Source organism: Pituophis catenifer, unplaced genomic scaffold, assembly GCF_029215685.1.
Source record: "Pituophis catenifer annectens isolate HBS135680 unplaced genomic scaffold, rPitCat1.0.hap2 SCAF_6, whole genome shotgun sequence".
Lineage (NCBI taxonomy): Eukaryota > Metazoa > Chordata > Lepidosauria > Squamata > Colubridae > Pituophis > Pituophis catenifer.
The window spans coordinates 38,224,094-38,243,528 of record NW_027256886.1 but is presented as its reverse complement, the minus strand read 5'-3'; the positions used below and the strand labels follow the sequence as shown (position 1 = coordinate 38,243,528).

The following is a 19,435-nucleotide window of genomic DNA, read 5'->3' as shown; positions in this document are numbered from 1 at the left end:
CCCAAAAGGGCAAAGTTAGTGTCCATCCGAAGGAGAAACTTTGTTATCACAATGCTGGCACTGGTAGAATGGGGACATCAAAAGCCTTGTGCCTAAGACCAGAAGGTACATGAATGGTTTTGATATATACCTTATATAGGCAAATGAACAAAAGGTAAATTAAAATTATTTTTTTAAAAAAAAATTGATTTATATGCCGCCCTTCTCCGGAGACTCAGGGCGGCTTACAATGCGTTAAGCAATAGCCTTCATACTTTTGTATATTTATACAAAGACAGCCCCCACAAACTGGGTCCTCATTTTACCTACCTTAGAAAGGATGGAAGGCTGAGTCAACCTTGAGCCTGATGAGATTCGAACTTACAGTAATTGCAGACAGCTGGTGTTAATCACAATGCTTTTAGTCTGCTGAGCTACCAGGCCCTTCTGGTAAATTTAATAGAAAAGGGTGACAGAGTACAAATCCTAGAAGTAACATGAGGTCTAAGCATACACATACTATTTCTGCGGTGGTAGAAAGCGATCTAGAGATTGAGCAGCAGCTACATAAACTACTCGCTATGCACAGGATAGGATTCCTGCTAATAAATTTGGTAAATTGTAAAACATTATGAAGCATTCTGGGCAGGCATTTACTTCATGAATCACTAAGATCATCATAAAGAGCAAAGACTCATTATAGTGGCTGATGGATAAAAACAACTTTCAAAGTTTCCCCTGCAATCAAATACTTTTTTTCTCCCAAATGTCACACATTATAAGGCAAGTAATGTCCATGGCACACAGTAATTCTCTCCTGGTTGTCTGAATTTTGCAGTAAGCCTGGCATCTATTTCACGACAGTTGTCATCTAAACTATTTTCACCCTTACTGATGTATTACTTCACAGCCATGGAACAACTCCTTTCCATAGAAAAGAGAGAGATGGTTAGACAGCTATCCTGGAATGTGACAAGTAACTGAGGAGGAGAAATTAGCTTTCCCTGAATATCTGACCTTGGTAGTATCAGGATATAACTCTCTTTACTTCAGGTTAATGCTTCTTCTTGGAATAAGATCAGTAGGTTACCCAGGAGAGAACTAGCAAATTATTTCAGAAACTGTGTAAGTTCCGTCTATCTAGTAGCAACAAATAAACCCACAGGTTGCAAAATAAGATCTGGAAAAACCAAACTATTCAACTTTTCTTTTTAAAAACCAAAACATATTATTCCAAAAGGAGAAACCCATGAAGCAGAACACAAAAAGTTAACCTCAGGACTCCGACTTCCTAGTCTAGAGCTGTCATAAGCTGTCATACATGACTCCTTGGGAGGTTACAAACAGATATGAGGGAGATTTCAAATTTTGGGGAACAGGCAGCACATTATGTGGCCATTACTTAGTCATTCTATGAAAATATCACACTTACCAAGACACGATCAAATGCAGATGGGGTCCCACCACGCTGCACGTGTCCAAGCACAGTTACACGAGTGTCAAAGCCGAGGCGTTTGACAACCAGCTGATTAAAAAGAGGGGAGGAAAGGATGATGCATTTTACATTCTTGCATTCCCCACCAAGACAATGCACCCTTCCCCTTAAGAAAAACAGAGAGTGCTGTACACTCTCTGTACAAAAGCTTTTACAAGAGAATCTCTATTAAAGCTTCCCAAGTTGAGTTTCTCAACTTTGTATAGATTCGTATAGAAAAAAAAATCAAAGAAACATAATCTATGCAACTATTTCTAGAATTTAGAAGACCCTGAAACAATATTTTTCTCCCTAAGTTTTGTTTTCAATATCTGGTTCTAACCTACTAATTTGTTTCTTACCTCCTTCACGTAGTTAGAGGTGATGGGTTTCCCATTCCTGTCTATGGCACCTTCAGCAATTATGATTATATTCAGTCGGGATCCTCTGCTTCGGGCCTGTCAAGATAAAAATATAAGAAACCTAATAACTGATGGACTCCAAGGCAAGAGACTTTCACAATCCTAATGTTAGCAACCTGGATTTTTAATCACACAAAAACATAGTTCCTAAATGGAGAAAAAATGGAGGCAAAGCTGACCACGCTGAAGTGGTGCTGAATTTCCTATACCATAAACCTCAAATCTGGAAAGTTTCAACCCTCATCCTTCTTTCAACAATTTTATGTCTGTTGGCCAGCTTGTAGTAACTGTGCACAGTATTCAAATCCAAGCAAGTAAGCATCCCTCAGATTCTATCCAGGCAAATTCTTTATCTGTCAGCTGTTCCTTTAAAAAGTTAGGGGTTTTTTTAAGGTTGCACTGTAATCCATATTAGCTCAGGGAATACATCATTGAATTAAAGTAGTATTAAAACCCCTAACATTCTGGAGAAATCTGGAGTTCTGCAGAACACTGGAAGGTTTCTCCTTTAGGTCATGCCATACCTTTTCTGGACCATGCCATTCCAGGGACAGGTTTGGCAATTTCCAGAAATATTCCTTCACATGTTCAAGAGATGTTCTGGCTCCAAAACAGGCTTGTTACTTCTGGAAAATATTGGATCAGCCCTGGAATGGCAAGATATCAGAGAGGGAATAGAATGTTCCAGATTACTTCAGAACATTCCATTCTCAAATCTATGAGTTTTGCAGATCCCTATAAATATCAAGGTTTTTTTTTTAAAAAAAGTAAACTAGGGTGGATCTTTCCTATTGTTTCTCAGCATATTCTGTCTTAAAAAAAAAATGCCCAAATTTTTACCATACTATCTTATTTGTATAGGAGCCATGGTAGCACAGTGGTTAGAATGTAATATTGCAGCCTAACTCTGCCCATATCCAGGAGTTCAATCCTGATTGGCTCAAGGTTGACTCAACCTTCCATCCTTCTGAGGTCAGTAAAATGAGGACCCAGATTGTTGGGGATAATATGCCAATATTTTTAAACTGCTCAGAGAATGCTGTAAGCACTCTCTGGTATATAAATCTGGTATATAAATCTAAGTCCTATTGCAATTGCTATTATTTTTTAAAGAAATTCTCTATTTCTCAAGGGGGGCGGGAGTCACTTTTGGAAATGATGCTAGCCACTGAAACTTTGCAAACAGACAACAGTCATTTTTATATAAAAATAATCTTGTTTTTTTAAGCCATGCTGCACAATGATACTTATGAAGGTATCTGTAGGAAAATTGAATTTCACAAGCTCTGTCTACCATGAGCTAGTTTGTTTAGTTGAATATCAGATATTACTAATTCTCACCTCACCAAGCCGTTCACACATAAAATCCTCCCAGCCATCCTCAGGGGGTGATTCGGGAATGAAAAGCCAGTCAGCTCCAGAAGCCAGGGCTGAAACTAATGCTAGGTATCTGGAAAAGGAGAATAATGTCATCTTGTGAATGGCACCTTTGATGTTTTTCAAAGTGAAAGAAATTGTCCTGAAGACTGAATAGATGAAGCTTGGGCGGGGGGGGGGGGAGATTTCATAATGTACATGGGGGGATGATTTTTAGATTAGCCCTCCCCAGCTAGGGAACTGTTAATTCTTTTTTCTGTTCAACAAACAACTCTTACCCACAGTGCCTTCCCATCACTTCCAGCACAAATGTTCTCTGATGACTGCAAAACAAAATGAGAAAGCAAGAGCTTATCACCAGGTGCTATGTTAGGTGCCTTACAATAATAAGTTGCTTTTATAATATGAAGAGAAGGGGAAAGGGGACAGAGAAAAATTGAACAAAATAAAGCCCCCATTTTACAGAGAACAAGGAAGCAGCTTCATTAAAACCAGCCACACCTTGTGTGCTTGTGACAATGACAGTGAAGAAAAGATATAAGAAATCTTGTGTTCACCTCTGGGCTGTTGTAGTGATGGCATCGATCACCTCCATGATGCGGTGCAAGGCAGAGTCAGTGCCAATGGTCATATCAGTGCCACAGAAGTCATTGTCAATGGAGCCCACAAGGCCTACAATGTTTAAGTGACGGTATGTCTGAGATATTTCCTCAGTGATTTTTCCTGGATGGAAAATGAACACGGGGTTGTGAGTTTTAAGAATATCCCAAATGAACTGTTTCCAAACACAATTAGATAATGCTTATCCTACAGCAAAGTAAATGGAGATTATTTCAATTAAAATAAGGATTTTTTTTACTGTATCTTAAACAATACTTCGGTAAACTGTACATTATGTTTTTTGTCTTAATTAACAGCTTGCAGAAACAGGACAGATATGTCATATCTGTCATAAAGAAATAAAATCAGTCTTCATTTCTAATGAAATACGAACTTAGTAAAATCAGTGGTTTTATGACATATAAAGCACTGATTTCACTAAGTTTGTATTTCATTAGAAATGAAGGCTGATTTTATTTCTTTTATTTTTACTTCCATTATATGTTTTATCTACAAAGGCACATAAAAGGGAGCAACTGACTATAAAAAAGAATCAGCTCAAGATTCAATGGTGTTAAAAGATAGGAACTTTAAAAATAAGAACAATCATAAAATCATAGGTTTAGAAGGGATTTTGGAATTCACTTGGCCAGCGGCAGAATCCAGAATAGCAGCATTCCAAACAGTTTGTAAAGGAATTTAGAGTGGACCTTGGGAAAAACTGAAAGAATTGCTAAGGAGGGTAGAGGGAACAAACCATTAAGGAGGGACTTGAAGAAGTTATTGCACAGTTTAGACACTGAAACCAATGGAAAAAAACTCAAAATAATCCTGCCTTGATGCTGTTTGGCATAAAAAGGTTACCTGACTAGCGTTCAAGATTCTATTATTTGACCCTACAACAGTAAAGTAGAATTCATAAAATGCTTTTTGATGGCCTACTTTGAAGAGCTAACTTAGATGGTCTTCTAGCCTGTTTATAAACATCCCCAGTGAAGAAGAATCTGCTATTTCCTGACACAATCTATTCTATTGAACAGCTACTACCATAGAAATGTTTTCCGTGTCCAATTGAAATCTTATTTCTTATCATTCAAACTACAGTTTGTTTCCCTGTTACAGAACAACTCTGAAAAATTAGGCCATTCTTCTTTATGACAGCCCTCCAGATAATACAGTATCGCCCCCCCCCCCAAAAAAAAATTTCCAGGTTAAACAGTTAAGATGTCCCACTCTTCATCATTTCTTTTTCCCTCTAGATTCCTTGTCATCTTGGTTGTTCTTTTCAAGGAGGCTCCAGTTGGTCACCATTTAAAATATTGTGCCCAAGATTGGAAGTACCAAAGCAGAACAGAGAAGAACAATGATTCTTTTTGATCTTTATTCTAGAGATCTGTTGATGTAGTTTAGGATTGCACATGTATCATTTTTGTAGCTGCATTACACAGTTGCTCTTTCAGCTTATGATCCAAGGCATCCAGATCTCTCTTTTTTTGCATGTGCTGCAACCCAATATGATCTTCCCCAAACCTGCAATTCTAAATCATATCTGATTTTTCCTACCGAAATGGATTACATTGTCCTGTTGAAAATGAACTAACTAACTAAGTATGGTCCGTGGGGTCACAAAAAAATGGACACGACCAAACAACAAAATAGATACATGTGTTGATACTACCTTTCATCTGTAGAAACTTTGTTTGGTTAAGGTCTTTTGGCTCTCAACATTCAAGTTCATTTTCAGAGTCAATAACATGAAATGCAGGTCGCAGCCTGGCACCAAGAGTACGGTGTTAGAGCAGGTTTATACCTACCTTCTTTGACCAGCTCCTCCAAAAGGCCACCCCATTCTGAGCGGAAGATATTTGCACCAGTCAGGCTGCCATCCCCTCCAATGACGCATAGGTTAGTGATGCCATGCTGTACCAGGTTGTAGGCAGCTTGAAGGCGACCTTCCCGTGTGGTGAAAGCTTTGCAGCGGGCACTGCCAATGATAGTGCCTCCCTTTAAACAGAAAAGAATAATTATGAATTAAAAAATTAGATGACTGCAGAAATTAACAGGAAAATTTGGTATTGAAAGTGTATGAGTTCCAATGGGAAACTTACTTAGGTGTTTTATAAAAGGGAATACAGGAGAAACAAAAAGGCTTTGTGGCTCTAGATTGGAACAGGTTTAAGTTGGTATATATTTTTATTTTGAAAGCACAAACCACAAATTTATAAAAAGAAAATTTTTCATTTTTATATTTTTTTAACATTGTGAAGCATCAATTGCCAAGATTGGTGACAATGTGCAGTCACTCACAAGATACCATTTTTGACATACCAATACATTGCAGAGCTGAGTGGAAAATATGCTAAATTCTGGAGGAAGTTATTTGTTATATCCCAAGCAGATGGCTTTTGGAATGATAACAGGAAGTTATTACAGCAACATGTGCCACTGAGCAATGTCAGGTCTGGTAGTCTTGAACAAGGAAACTAGGAACCAAGGGTTGTTACATTAACATTTGACCTTTCTGTTCATTCCATCACAGATACCTCTTAATTAACCCAATTTTCTGTTGCTATGCCTGAAGAATTTAGCAGATTCTGCTGCTGTTGCTGCCTGGTATTGGGAACATAACTGTCATGGAACAACCGTTTTCTGAACACTTTACCCCTTAACTCAGGAAAAGGACAACTCCTTTGAAGGTTAATGTAATAAATCTACATCTGCTAATTTGAAGCTTTCGACTATTACTTGTAACACAAATAAGGGCCAAACACACAAAAATTATGGATTTAATTAGTTACAATGCTGGTAAACTGAAGAGGAATATGCGGAGGTTAGAAGTGGAAGAGCATGTTGCTAGAAAGGTTATTATTTTTTAAATTGGGCTGCTGTCAAAACCAGTTAAAGCGTGCAAATCAAACTGGCTTAACTATTAAATGTTCTCTTTTAGAGAAGATTTGGGGATAATTTATATGGCACATAAAAGAAAACATGGCACAGACATGGCAGCCTTGCTCAAGCCTGTATTTATTAGTAGCAGAAGCTGCATCAGCAGTAAAGGAAGACAAAGAAAGAACCATCCTATAGAAACATGCAACACCAGAATGTTACCTGACAGAAAGGAAACATACCAGTCAAACTGGGAAAGGCTCTAAGAAGAAGGAAAAATACAACACTTTTGTAAGTGAGGTGGGTGGGCCTACTTCAAAGACATTCTGACAGTCAGGTCTATTAAAGAAGCAATTCCAGTACAATCCAACCTTTAGCTCCTATAGATGTAGTTAATATTTTTTAATGAAAAGAGAAATCTCACAATGTTCACCAAAGACAACCCTTTCCATTTTTCAATGAGAGACCCAAATTTAGGGTTATGTCACTAGGACAGCAATTTCTAAATTGATCTTGTTTAAATAGCAATAGTACTTAGACTTATACTGCTTCATAGTGCTTTACAGCCCTGTCTAAGTGGTTTACAGAGTCAGCATATTGTCTCCAACAATCTGTGTCCTCATTTCACAGGACACTGGACATCCTACTTGGAAGGATGGAAGGATGAATCAACCATAAGCCTTGTCAGAATCGAACTCCTGGCAGTAAATAGAGCCAGCCTGCAATTCTGCCTTCTAAGCACTGTGCCACTACAACTTAAAAGTATTGAGGCTGCAATTTCAAGAATCCCAGTGATCCAGCCAAACACCAGTCTCACTAGAAGCTTCTTTGGAAGATGCTAGGTGGATTTTGGAAAGTTGAACTAAAACATTTGGTTACGATGGTGAGGATGGGGACATGAGCCATTAATCTGCACTATTTAAACACCTAAATTAAGTAGCTGGGGGGGGGATTCTGATAAAAACAACAACACTGTAAAACCTGTTATATAACTTCCTTAATCTGAAAAAAGGGAAAAGCCAATGTAGCAGCAGTTCACAAAATTGAAGAAGTACATCATACAAAAGTTTACAGTATATGAAAAAGTCATTTTCATTTAAGGTTGAAAGAATTCATCAAAAAAAATATTATCCCCTTATTTTATTATCTTCTAATTGTTCTTGCTGTGCAACAAGCTCAGGCTTTACCAAAAGTGGGACAAAGGGGAAACCATAAAGAGGAAAATAAACAAATAAATATGCAAGAGAATAAACAAATAAATATGCAAGAGAATCAGAATTATCGCATAGATTGCTCTGAAAGTTGGATGAGAAGTTGTATGTATCGCATGTGTTCAGGAGATCTAGATTGGTGGGATATATCAAACAGGAAAGACCTGAAACTAACAAATTAGAAAATTTATCTGACTGGATAATCTCAACAGAAGACATTCCCTAGATCTTTCTAGGAAAATCTTTCCTACATAAATTGCAGTAAAGTTTACATGAATAATTTCATTCAGAAAAGAGCCCTGCAAGATTCATTTTATTACCAAGATCTTCCCAGATAGCAAAATTGAACAAGCTCTCTGCCAGAGTTCTTGAAAAGCTTCTATTAGTTTTAACCAACATTACTAGTCTAGAATGATTTTACAGCCATGGTCACATATAGAAGTAAATTTAAGATTTCCAATTTAATAAAATGTAATAAGAACATATGGCATATCCATGTCTGCAGTCCCTTTGCTCCTTAGTTTTGTTTTAAAGAATAAACATATGAAAAATGAGATAGTTTTCCATTAAGTCTGAATCATGGAACTCAGAGAGGGAAGATGTCTAACAAATCAGGATTGTAAACCAGCTTTAAGCCACTATTCATTTTTGGCTTAAAATTGCTGTGTTTTGTGCTTAAATAATCCATTAATTCCCTATTTCAACATAAAGCTGGGCTCTTTTTGATTTCCAATATCATGTGATTGTATGAAAGAACTGTGCACACTAGTATCGTAGTCTACTATATTAATCAAGCCATGATTCCTGGTCCACAATTATGGGCATTGCTAGCTAATATAAGGTATTTTTTCATCTCTTGCCATCCGGAAACAAAGACTCACAATATTATAATGCTTAATAGCATATGTTTAGTACTCTACAATTTAATTGGCTGAGCCATAACTGTTTTTCCTGTACTGAATTCATATAACGTACTATAGATTCTTCCTTGAATAGATTCCTTTTATTCCTAGTAATGAAGCTTTGAAAATAAAAATGACTCATATCCTATTCAGTAAAATTTGAAGGAGCACTGTTATTAATAGAAAGCAAGGTATGAGAGAATTGAGGCAGCTCATACTGATCTGATTGATAATGACTGAGTACTGGCACAACAGATAGGAAGACTGAGTTCACTAACTATGTCCTAGTACAGTATCTATTTTTGATTCTTCCTGAAAATGGGAATCAATCATTACCCAAATTCAAAAAGTTACACTTAATCCAAATTACTCAGAGTTAAGTCAGAGCTGTGTATCATGAAAGGCTTATGTAGCCACAACAGAATCGAACATGAGACCTGTCGAATTATGGAGTAAGATGTTAAGAAAGATTAGCCTTACCAGCTGAATAATATTGGACACACTGAGCCAATCTGCTGGCTTAATATTTTCTCCTCCTTCAACTAGTCCCTCATAACCCTGAGAAGAAAAAAAGAATGTTTTTGCAAAAACATCACAACTGTACTACCAAGAAAACTTTATTAAAGTTAATTTGCAACACAGGGAATTATCTATATCCTAATATCCTTGGTTTTACCTTTTTGTTCAATTTTACTGCAGGTTGCTACAAGGAGCAAAATTTAAAGCAGGACATATATCAATTTGCTCCATTATGCATTCTATCTAACTACTTTTCATAAAATTGCAACCATGCAAAAGACGGACAAATGGGAGAAGATCTTGAATTAAAACAATATAAAATATAATAAATATACATTATCAAGAAAATATCCAATACAATATAGCAAAGTTCTCCCAATGTAGTAATGCAGCATGTTGACTGCTGGAAGCTAATGTTTTTACAATGCTACAACAGATTTGGAAGGCTAGCTGAACTGTGAAAAAAAATCATGGAAATTTTATCTGGAAATAAAAGCAGCTAAGCAAACATGTAGCCTGTTATAAGAAACAGGGAATGTGTGGCCTAGTTGACATGTTGCTTGGTTCTGATTTGACCAGCATTTGGAGGGCCATATGTTCCTTACCAGTTTAGCTATATTTAGTTTGAATCTTCCCCCTGCCAAAACTGCCTAAATAATTTACATTTATTCTGCATTTATAGTTAGAGATTATTAAAAGAGTGAAAACATTATTTAACTTGCCAATGATGTTCCTCAACCTTTTCTTAACTCTCTTAGATTTTCCTAAACTTCCTAAGATTATATTAATAGGTCTTTAATTAATTAACTTCTGCACCATTGTATAAATATTTGTACCAGTAGCAGTATTTCTGTTTTCCATTCCATTTTCCATTCCATTCCTTTGATCCTTTCATTTTCCCAGAAGACTACAGTAATCTAAAAAAAAACCCACCCATATCCACACAGGGGAATTTTTTTTTTATAATAAACAAAAAATGTGAACCTCATATATCAGGAACACTTTAGCTCCAACATATATTCCCATGCGTGTTACAGCTCGAACAGCAGCATTCATACCTGGAAAGATGGAATACAAGTTAAATTATGATCTGGGTCTCAGACAAATTGGTGCAGAATTCTACTAGTTTATAATTTTTTTAAAAAACCACCCTTCCCAAAAGTAGCATTTTCCAAATGTTGCAGTTAGAATTCCCGGAAATAAGCTCAAGTCTCTAGAAGACAAAAAGTATTGTAAAAACATTCCTATTCAGGGCTTTGTTTTGTTTTGTTTTGTTTTTGCTAGATGCTTCACAGGGAATTTGCACTTCACTGTAAGTGAACAGAGGCAGAGTACAAATTTCAACATAAAAGGAATATATATCACTGAATACTCTTTACGTCTAAATAAGCACTGAAAAAATTGCTTCTTGTGCATATACAGGGTAGCACTTGTGTTATCTTATGTTAGTAATGGATTAAAATTCCTTGGAAAGAAATAAAATACTTGTGTACACAAAAATAAAGAATAGTAGCTGGTAAGGGAATAAAGCAATACAAGTCAAATTCCACAGAAATTGCATAGCATGGATTCCTTATGAGTAAAATATCTGTTTGTTGTTAATCGTGTAAATATGGTTTTATTTATGCTTAGCTGTTAATAGAAAATGCCAAAACTGGGTTGCGTACTTCTTACATTTGGGAGAATATGATAGAAAAGAGAAAAGGAACCCTAAAAGAAACTCACAAAAAATACAGTTCAGAGAAACAGATCCAACTTTCATTTTTATAAAAAAAATTAATCTGTCATTACTAACAGAGAAAGTTTTTCCTCCCATCAATTCCATCTGCAGATTTCTTAACCAGAATGAAATATTTAGAGTAGGTGGCAGAAATGCAATGATGAAAAAAATACCATTTGCAACTCAGATATCATTAATATTGGAACTAGCCATTATGTAAGTGAAATTGAGATGTATAACATAATACCTAAAGAACATCACATGCTATTTCTTAAATCATTAGCATAACGGTGAAACTTGCTGTCTATATGCTACTTTTCATTAGGACTATCAGATTTGGGCTGCAAAAATCCAGACAACCACTAATGGCAGCAAAGCCTTTAGGATTTTCTGCATCTCTTTGCTGCCATCTCAAAGTCATCTGGATATTTTTAATCCAGATCTGTCAATCCTACTTTCATAAAAGCTCCAAATATACCAAATGTATTACTAGAAAAAGCTTAGCTTTTCAGAAAAGGCTTTTACTGCTTTTATAATACAAATTAAAGGGCCAATGTACAATGAAATGGCTCAAAGTTATCTGATGAAAAATGACTGTGATTTGTTGTGAATTTTCTATTTATTACATAATGCAATTATAAAAAAAATGTTTGATATTGTTTCAATTTCTGACATTGATGTCACATATTTCAGCTGTGCTGATTATGTTTTACCTGGGAAAAGAAATGAAACTCTTACCTTTTCCCCTTTATGCTGTGCTCTACACACACACACACATACACACACACACCCCGGTTGTGCTAAATTCTTGCAGGTTCCCAGGAAGAGTCTCTAAACCCTCTTCTCCTCCCTATAATTCCTTCAGGTTGGAACTTTCTAAAATGGAATATCCTCACATTCACTACTCTCTCTATCTGAAAGGAAAGGCTCATTAGAAAGCAGGAAATTGAAATGGACAAGTCTTCCAAAGAGATTGTTTTCCTTTATAAAATAACTACTGCAGGATGCAGATTGTTCCTTTTATTTACCTTTCAGTACTGATTCTTACTTCGCCTTGATTGAAAAATATTTTCCATATATATATATATATATATATATATATATATATATATATATATATATATATATATATATATATATATATTGATACCAATTGGGTTTACTTTTATTTATTGATTTTAAGCTTTTATGTAGCCACCCAGCTTATAACAAACTCTGGATGGCTCCCAATCAAAAATTGAAACAACATAAAAAGCATATTAAAAGCAGTAAAAACCAAACATATTGAAAACAAAAACCTGCTGCCAAATCAAGCTTCCAATATGCAGGCACCTCATCTTATCTCAATGCTTGGGGGAAAGGTTAGGTCTTTAGTGCTCTGAGAAGACAAGGACAGTAGCCGAAGCTCAGGAGGCAGAATGTTCCATAGCAGAGGGGCTTCTGCAGAAAAGGTATGCTTCTTGACTCCTAGAAGGTGTCAATGTTTAAGGAGAGGGACTAAAAGCATGCTTACCCTATCTAACCTATAGGATGAGAAGATGTTCTTAGGGAAAAGCAGTTCTTGCAGGTAACTTGGCCCTGTGCCATGTAGGGCTTTTAAGGTGATGACCAGCACCTTGAATTGTATCCAAAAGGAAACTGGAAACTGGTGCAGCTCACACAGCAGAGTGATGGGCAAATATGGACAAATCTAGGGGCACCCACCACTGTGAATGTTGTATTCTGAACCAGTTGAAGTTTCCAGGTGGTCTTCAAGGGCAGCCCCATGTAGAATGCATTGCAGTAAACCAAATAGGTGGTGGTCAATGTATAGATGACCTTAAGCAAGGATTCCTGGTCCAGGAATTTTAAAAAAAATTCAGTCTAAGTGCAAAGGCTTTGAGAATTGAGTCTTCTCAAGGGGTTCACAAGAACTATGCAATTCAATAAATATCAATATCCTGCTCTGACACAGCATCAAACTGTGTGCACGCGAGTGAATCAAATACTGTTGTTAGTAATAAATGAAAATATTTGTAGCTCATGGTTGAAATGAGGGGTCCTTGGAGCTCTCTGAGCGTGGTTGTTTTCTTGTGGATGTTTCATTACTCAAACTAAGTAACATCATCACTGTTAGCAAGAAAACAACCAAGCCAAGAGGGTACCAAGGACCCCTCAACGTTGTTACTGTCTTTCAAGTAAATCTTGACTCCTGCCAATTACACAGCTAGGGCCACACAGGTTGGGGGTTTTTTGGCAATATTTTAGGAAATGGCTTGCCATTATCTTCCTCTAAGATAGTTTTCAATTTCTCAGTCTAGAATGAAGAAAGTATGACTAACTCAAAGTCACCCTATAGGTTTTCATGCTGATGTGAGAACTAGAATTCAGGTCCCCCAATGGTAATCCAGTACGGATAACTACATAGGATTTTTATTACAAATGATTTTTCTGTATGCAAAAGAAACAATTTATCTGTTTTCCATTAAAACAAACCCATCAGATTCTAACTGTATGCCACCTGATTATTCTATATAACTGGGCATTACGTCCACTGCTTTACAATCCAAACAAATAGTAACTTCAGCAGAGATTCATCCAACAGCAATGATAGAAACACTTATTTGTAATGCAGGTACAAATTGCTTTTTCTTTGATCCCTGTGCCAGTGCCCTTAGGTTAACATTCTTATGTTCTCTGTGTATAGCATGTAACCAAGCATCCCTTGGCTGGTGAATTATGTTAAGACTGAGGTTTATGAATGGATCAAATTCTAGATAACTAACCAACTTGTCACATTGAGCTATATCTTGTTACATTGCTAAGTGTGATATCAAAACAATAAGTAAACAGAAAGGAATATTATTAAAAAGTATCTCATTCAAGACTCCTTCAAAGAATTGTGTGATCAGACCTTTACTGGAGCTAAGACTGCCAAAGACATGGCCAGATGTTTTTCAGAGATATTGAAAATTAAATCTGAACTCTTACGAACTCTGTTCTGCTGCTTGTTCCACTTACAACTGCCTACCTGTTGCTTCTGTTTTTTACTTTGTTACAAAGAAGTTCAAGCTCATGTGGATAGGTTGCGAGTTTCACATTCTGCTTTATTTGCATTTCTCCATTGGTTCTGAAATTGTTTGGCTATATGACATCAGTAGTGGAGCTGACCAAGAGAGGAAAAATCTTCATGTTGTCCTTTACTTGATCATAAGGGAATTAAATCAAATCTTACAGCTTTCCTGATTATACCCAGCCCTTTTTCTCTTCCACTGCCAAGAAGGTAATAGAAAACTTGAATAATTTTCAGGACACAGTGAAGGCTTAGATGTGGATGAATAATTTGTAACTCAACTCAGGCAGATGAATCATTGCAGGCAAGACTGAATAAATGGCCTGTTCTAGATGAAGTGATACACTTGGATCTAGGATCAAAATCTAACAGCTTTCTGAAACCAGCAATGTTCCAGTCAGATATGGTGACTAGGAGTCCATTTATGTAATTTTGATTGCTGCAGGACTTGCATTTCTTTCTAATGAAGAAATTATTACTCTTACTACTGGTACTTAGGTCACAATAACTGAAACATTACTTCCTTTTATTCAATATTGAATTGAAGTTAAGGGTATACAGTTTTTTATAAGGCAAAGGGCATATATTTGATCTTCGACTGCTGTGTCAGGAAAAAGAGCATAATCAGGGCAAAGAAGTGGGAAGAAGAGACTGAGATGAAAAGATTAAATTAAAATTTTATTTAAATCACAGTTAATGATTACTCCCAAGACTTAATACTTTCCCCTTTTGTTACATTGCAAATTATAAACCAAAAGCAACCTCTAGAGAAGATCTAGAGGTTTTAAGGAGCTGCACATAATGTGTATACCTGATTCAGAAACCCCTATGTATGTCGCAAAATAAATATCAGGTATGTTGGTGGGTAGACAGAACTAAAGCAGCCAACCAATTGTGGAGCTCCCCCTAAGAGAATTAGGAAAGTCCATTATTTGCCCATTTAAAGTAAGCTGCTTTTGTTCTATGTAACATTGTGTTTGATTTAAAACACAGTCAGGTTGCTGCTTAATCCTGTTTCTTTTAAACTATAGACTTACCCAAAGTCTACTTCTGTACGAACTATTTTATATAAAATGAATATATAAAATAACCAAACAATGAAATTAGATAATGGGAATGGAAGATGATTTGGAAGATACTTGCCACTTTCTTATCTCCTCAAGAATGTGCTGCAAACCCCACCGGAATATACAGAATTGCTGATATAATTCATAGTCAAAACACCCATTGTTTGAAAGGGCAACATATATTTTATACCATATAAATAAAAGCTAGTGCAACTTATGGTTACAATTCTGTCCTTGACTGGTTTGCATTAGGAGACTTCCTCTGAAATAGGTTAGTTTCCAGCTCCATAGTTGATTGTTCTTAACACTGGAACATTTCCATGTAATATGGAAAAAATGTCAACAACAGAGATTAGGAGGAACTGATACACAAGGAAAGGGGGAAAAAGGGAACTTCATCTAGCAGTAATTCTGATTGTCCTAACTTCTAGAAACATAGCATGTATTCCCCTGGTAAAAGGAGGAAATTGATATTTCAAAGATTTTCCCTACCTCCAGGCCCATTTTCTACCTACTACAGTACCCCATAGAAAGGAGCTTTGAATGAAGAGGTACCAAGGAGGCAACAATTACTAAAAAATGGCTCAGCTGGATTCTTCTCAATTTCTTCCCCTCACTATGAGAAAAAGGTTAGAAGTTTGTTCCCTGATTTTTAAATAATATGTTTTATTTACAATGTTGATAAAACTTTGATTTTATTCAGTTTAGTGCTTTTTGAATAAAATGGACAAAATTCTTCTAAAGGGCCAAGTTAATTGATGTGAATTATATCAGTAGCATAATTACATATATGTTGAAAATTTAGATATACTTTATCAGTTTCTTTCTATCATCTATCTATCTGTCTGTCTGTCTGTCTGTCTTCTTTATTAAAGTAATATGAATTACAGACATTTAGCTTCAAAAGACACCTCTTACCCAGTTAATCTACAAAAACTGAGGTTTTACATTGTTTTAAAAGCCTGTGTTATATAAAAGTTTGGCTTCTTATCCTGAAAGAATAAATTAAAACAATTAAGCTGCTATAATTCATAGGAAGTACTTTGTAGGCAAAATCTGTTGTAACTATTAATTCTACATTTGACAGATTGTTTCATTATAACTGAGAAGAAAGATTACATTGTAGAAAACAAGAAGAAAGTAAAGGTTATGTAAGGGTGACAGCTGTTGTAGAATAAAACACACATACATTATGCACACCCATCAAATTTCATTTTTCTAAGACTCATCTGAGAAAGAGACAAGATCCAGGAATGATAGTTTGTTAAAATTAAACTGATTCTGTCATTACTGTAGATTATATTTCTTTCAACTCTGTTACACTGTTGATTTAAACTATAGTAAGACTGATATGATTTAAAATATAAAATTGGAAACATATAAAGGGGGGTTGGTTATTTTTAACATACACTAAAAGTTTTGAATTAAAAGTGTGGGAATGCAGTGGCCATAGTACATGTATAGACCAGTTTAACTGGTTGGACACTTGTATGGAGCTTAGCATTGAAATAATCAAACTAAGAAAAGCGGGTTCATATGGATACTCTCTGAAGGGCCCTATTCATTCTCTCTTTGTTTATAACATAGGCTGTGCCTGTAAAAGTAAAGATGTCTCTTTGTATAAACTTTCCTGAGAGGCAAAGCAGACACATCTCCTATCTCTTTGTAAACACATTCCTCTAGAATCAGATAAGGGAGATGGGCCTCTCGCCTGGTAGTATCTGATACCAAGCAGCCAGAGTTAGGTTTTGCTTTGTATCTTTACCATTGTTTCCCTATCTCTTGTGTGTAATATGAGATGTGTGGCCATAATAACGCCTTCTGATGACGCTGTATTTGGGTAACTAATAAAAGAGATTGTAGCTCTTTGTTTGCTGCTCTCTCATCCCGAGAAAACACTTGTCCTGTGTTTTTTCTAATCTGGACCATACATGAGGAGCCCGAAAGGATGAATTCAACATCTGGTGTCCCCGACGTGATTCATGGATCGAGCACGTCTCTTGGCACCCTCATACTCATTCGGCTGGAAGAGCCTCTGCAAACCAGGGCCGGTCGTCTGCGAACGAAGCACCCTCCCATAAATCGTGAGTATGGGGGCAGAATTCTCTAGTTCTCCCAGGTTACGTACCTCCACAAACTTAGAGAATTGGCCAAGTCCTCAATTATTGTTTTAAAAAGATAACGGGAAAGTCCTGCCCATGAAAAGAATTTGATTTACCTTCTAAAAAACTTTTGGCAATAAAAGGGCTCTTTAAAAGTGAATCTGTGGAAGCAGATGGGAACATGCCTCCACAAACCTCCCCAGCCCTGAAAAATTTTTTGCACTCTGGAGATTAGTTATAGAGTGTTTAATGATACAAAAAATAAAAGCCTTCAGGACACTGTTAATAGTTCCTTTTCAGACTTTATTGAGAGATTGCTCTCACGTTAAATCACCCACACAGACGCACGGCATGAAATTAAACATCAGCTCATTCTGAAGGAGTCAGTTACACCCCCACTAAGCAGAATTTAAAGAAACAGTTAGACAAAAAAAAGGGGGATGGATAGAATAAATTGCTGAAATGCTTTCAGTGTGTCTGCTGGCTGCAATTTTGCAAGCTTCTTCTGAATGTGCTTAACAAGCCTTCAGAAAAATGCTTGTTTCTGGCAAGCGTCAACAAGCCTTCTCTAACATAAAGAAAGAAAGCTAAAAAACAACACCACTTAAAAGCTATTGTTGGGCTGGGAAAAAATCTTAATTTGGCAGATATGATTAAAGTGTGTCAGGATCATAGTATAGATGACATTTTAATTGGAGCACAAAAAATACAACCTAATTGGCTTTTTGAAAATACAAAATGATTTATGTGTAAATGAATTGCACATTGCCCCAGAGAAAATACAGCTCCTTATCTGTATGTGCAATCTCTTTCTGCTCCGGCTTTTAAAGTTACCCAAAGTTAAATTTGCAACAATTACTGGGTACTATTAATTGGGACTGCTCATATTTCTCTTTATCTATGCATTTACTTAGTCCATTATTTGAGTTATTGACTAAAAGAAAAAAGCCAGGAGATTTAATTCTGTTTTAGAACAGCAAAAAGTACATTGCTTTATTTGTCTCATTACCATCTAAAAATGTTTTACCCTTTATTTAAGCTATTGCTGAAATTATAACCTTGGGGCGTAATCCAGACTGTCGAAGAAATGGAACTGATCTAATAAATATTATTCTTTCTATCTCAAAATCTGACTTTTACTTTTGTCTTCGGAATGATTCATCTTTTCAGTGTGCTCTAACTGACTATGTAAGCTGTATTTCATATCATTTGCCTAAAGATCCTAGGTTTACTTGCTTAATGATTTTCTCCAGAGGAGCCATTGCTTACAAGGATACTCATGACGACGTCTGGAAAGAATCTTAACACTAATTGTCTGCGACTATCTTAGCTTTCACACTTTTTCTCAACAAGATTTTAATTTGATCTCTGACTCTCAGTACGTTTCTCAGGCTGAAAAAATAAATAAATAAATTGTTTATTGTTCTTCCCACCCGGGGTTTAGCAGGAAATAAAATTGGAGCCTGTCTAAATGGGAAGACTCAGATAATTTGAACTAATCAACTTGAAGTGATTTCTGTTTAAAAATATTTTGTTGATGTGCATCTATAATGATAGTGTGTGGAATTGATATGCTTGGCTGGCCAGCAAAAATTGACTGGGTTTGAACTTGAAACTGTGGAAAACCGGGCAATGGCTATGGGCCCATATCACTTTTTGTGATTATGACTGTTGCCTGAAGTTTTTCACTGTTTTGGGAATAAACTAGTTCATTGAAATAATTTGAATGACTGATTCGCATGAAGGATGTATTATACAAAAGGTCTGATTGCAGTACAGATGTGAATGGGTGTGTATTGGATTGCATGAAATGTAATTTTGTGTATAAGCATTTTTTTTTCTTTTCTCTCCCTGCCCTCTGAGGAGAAGGGAGGCTTGGTCTGTTTTAAAATTTTTTTTCCTTTCCCTCACCCCCTCCCTTTTTTCCCTGGGAGATGAGAGGCACGAAAGAGGGGGGGGCTACTTTGTACTTTTAACCATTTTTTTTTCTCTCAAAGTACCAGCCAGAGAAAGGCGGGAGTGAAAGGGTGATATCTGATACCTGCCTTTGCAGAGCACTGAACGGCTCAGAATGCAATTTTGATTTTTTTCCTTCTGAACATTTTTGACGTTTTAAATACTTTC

At 36.2% G+C, this 19,435-nt stretch overlaps 1 protein-coding gene across 1 annotated transcript in view; it reads right to left on the bottom strand.

Annotated features, from left to right (window-relative positions):
- Positions 1-19,435, bottom strand: part of PFKL (phosphofructokinase, liver type) — a 41,094-nt gene that overhangs the window by 16,357 nt on the left and 5,302 nt on the right. The window contains exons 2-9 of the mRNA XM_070946036.1: positions 10,355-10,428; positions 9,332-9,409; positions 5,667-5,856; positions 3,810-3,975; positions 3,531-3,575; positions 3,217-3,325; positions 1,816-1,911; positions 1,412-1,504 (exon numbers count right to left, since the gene is read on the bottom strand). Coding sequence (XP_070802137.1) covers positions 1,412-1,504; positions 1,816-1,911; positions 3,217-3,325; positions 3,531-3,575; positions 3,810-3,975; positions 5,667-5,856; positions 9,332-9,409; positions 10,355-10,428 — 851 coding nt within the window. The remainder of the gene's footprint in view (positions 1-1,411; positions 1,505-1,815; positions 1,912-3,216; positions 3,326-3,530; positions 3,576-3,809; positions 3,976-5,666; positions 5,857-9,331; positions 9,410-10,354; positions 10,429-19,435) is intronic.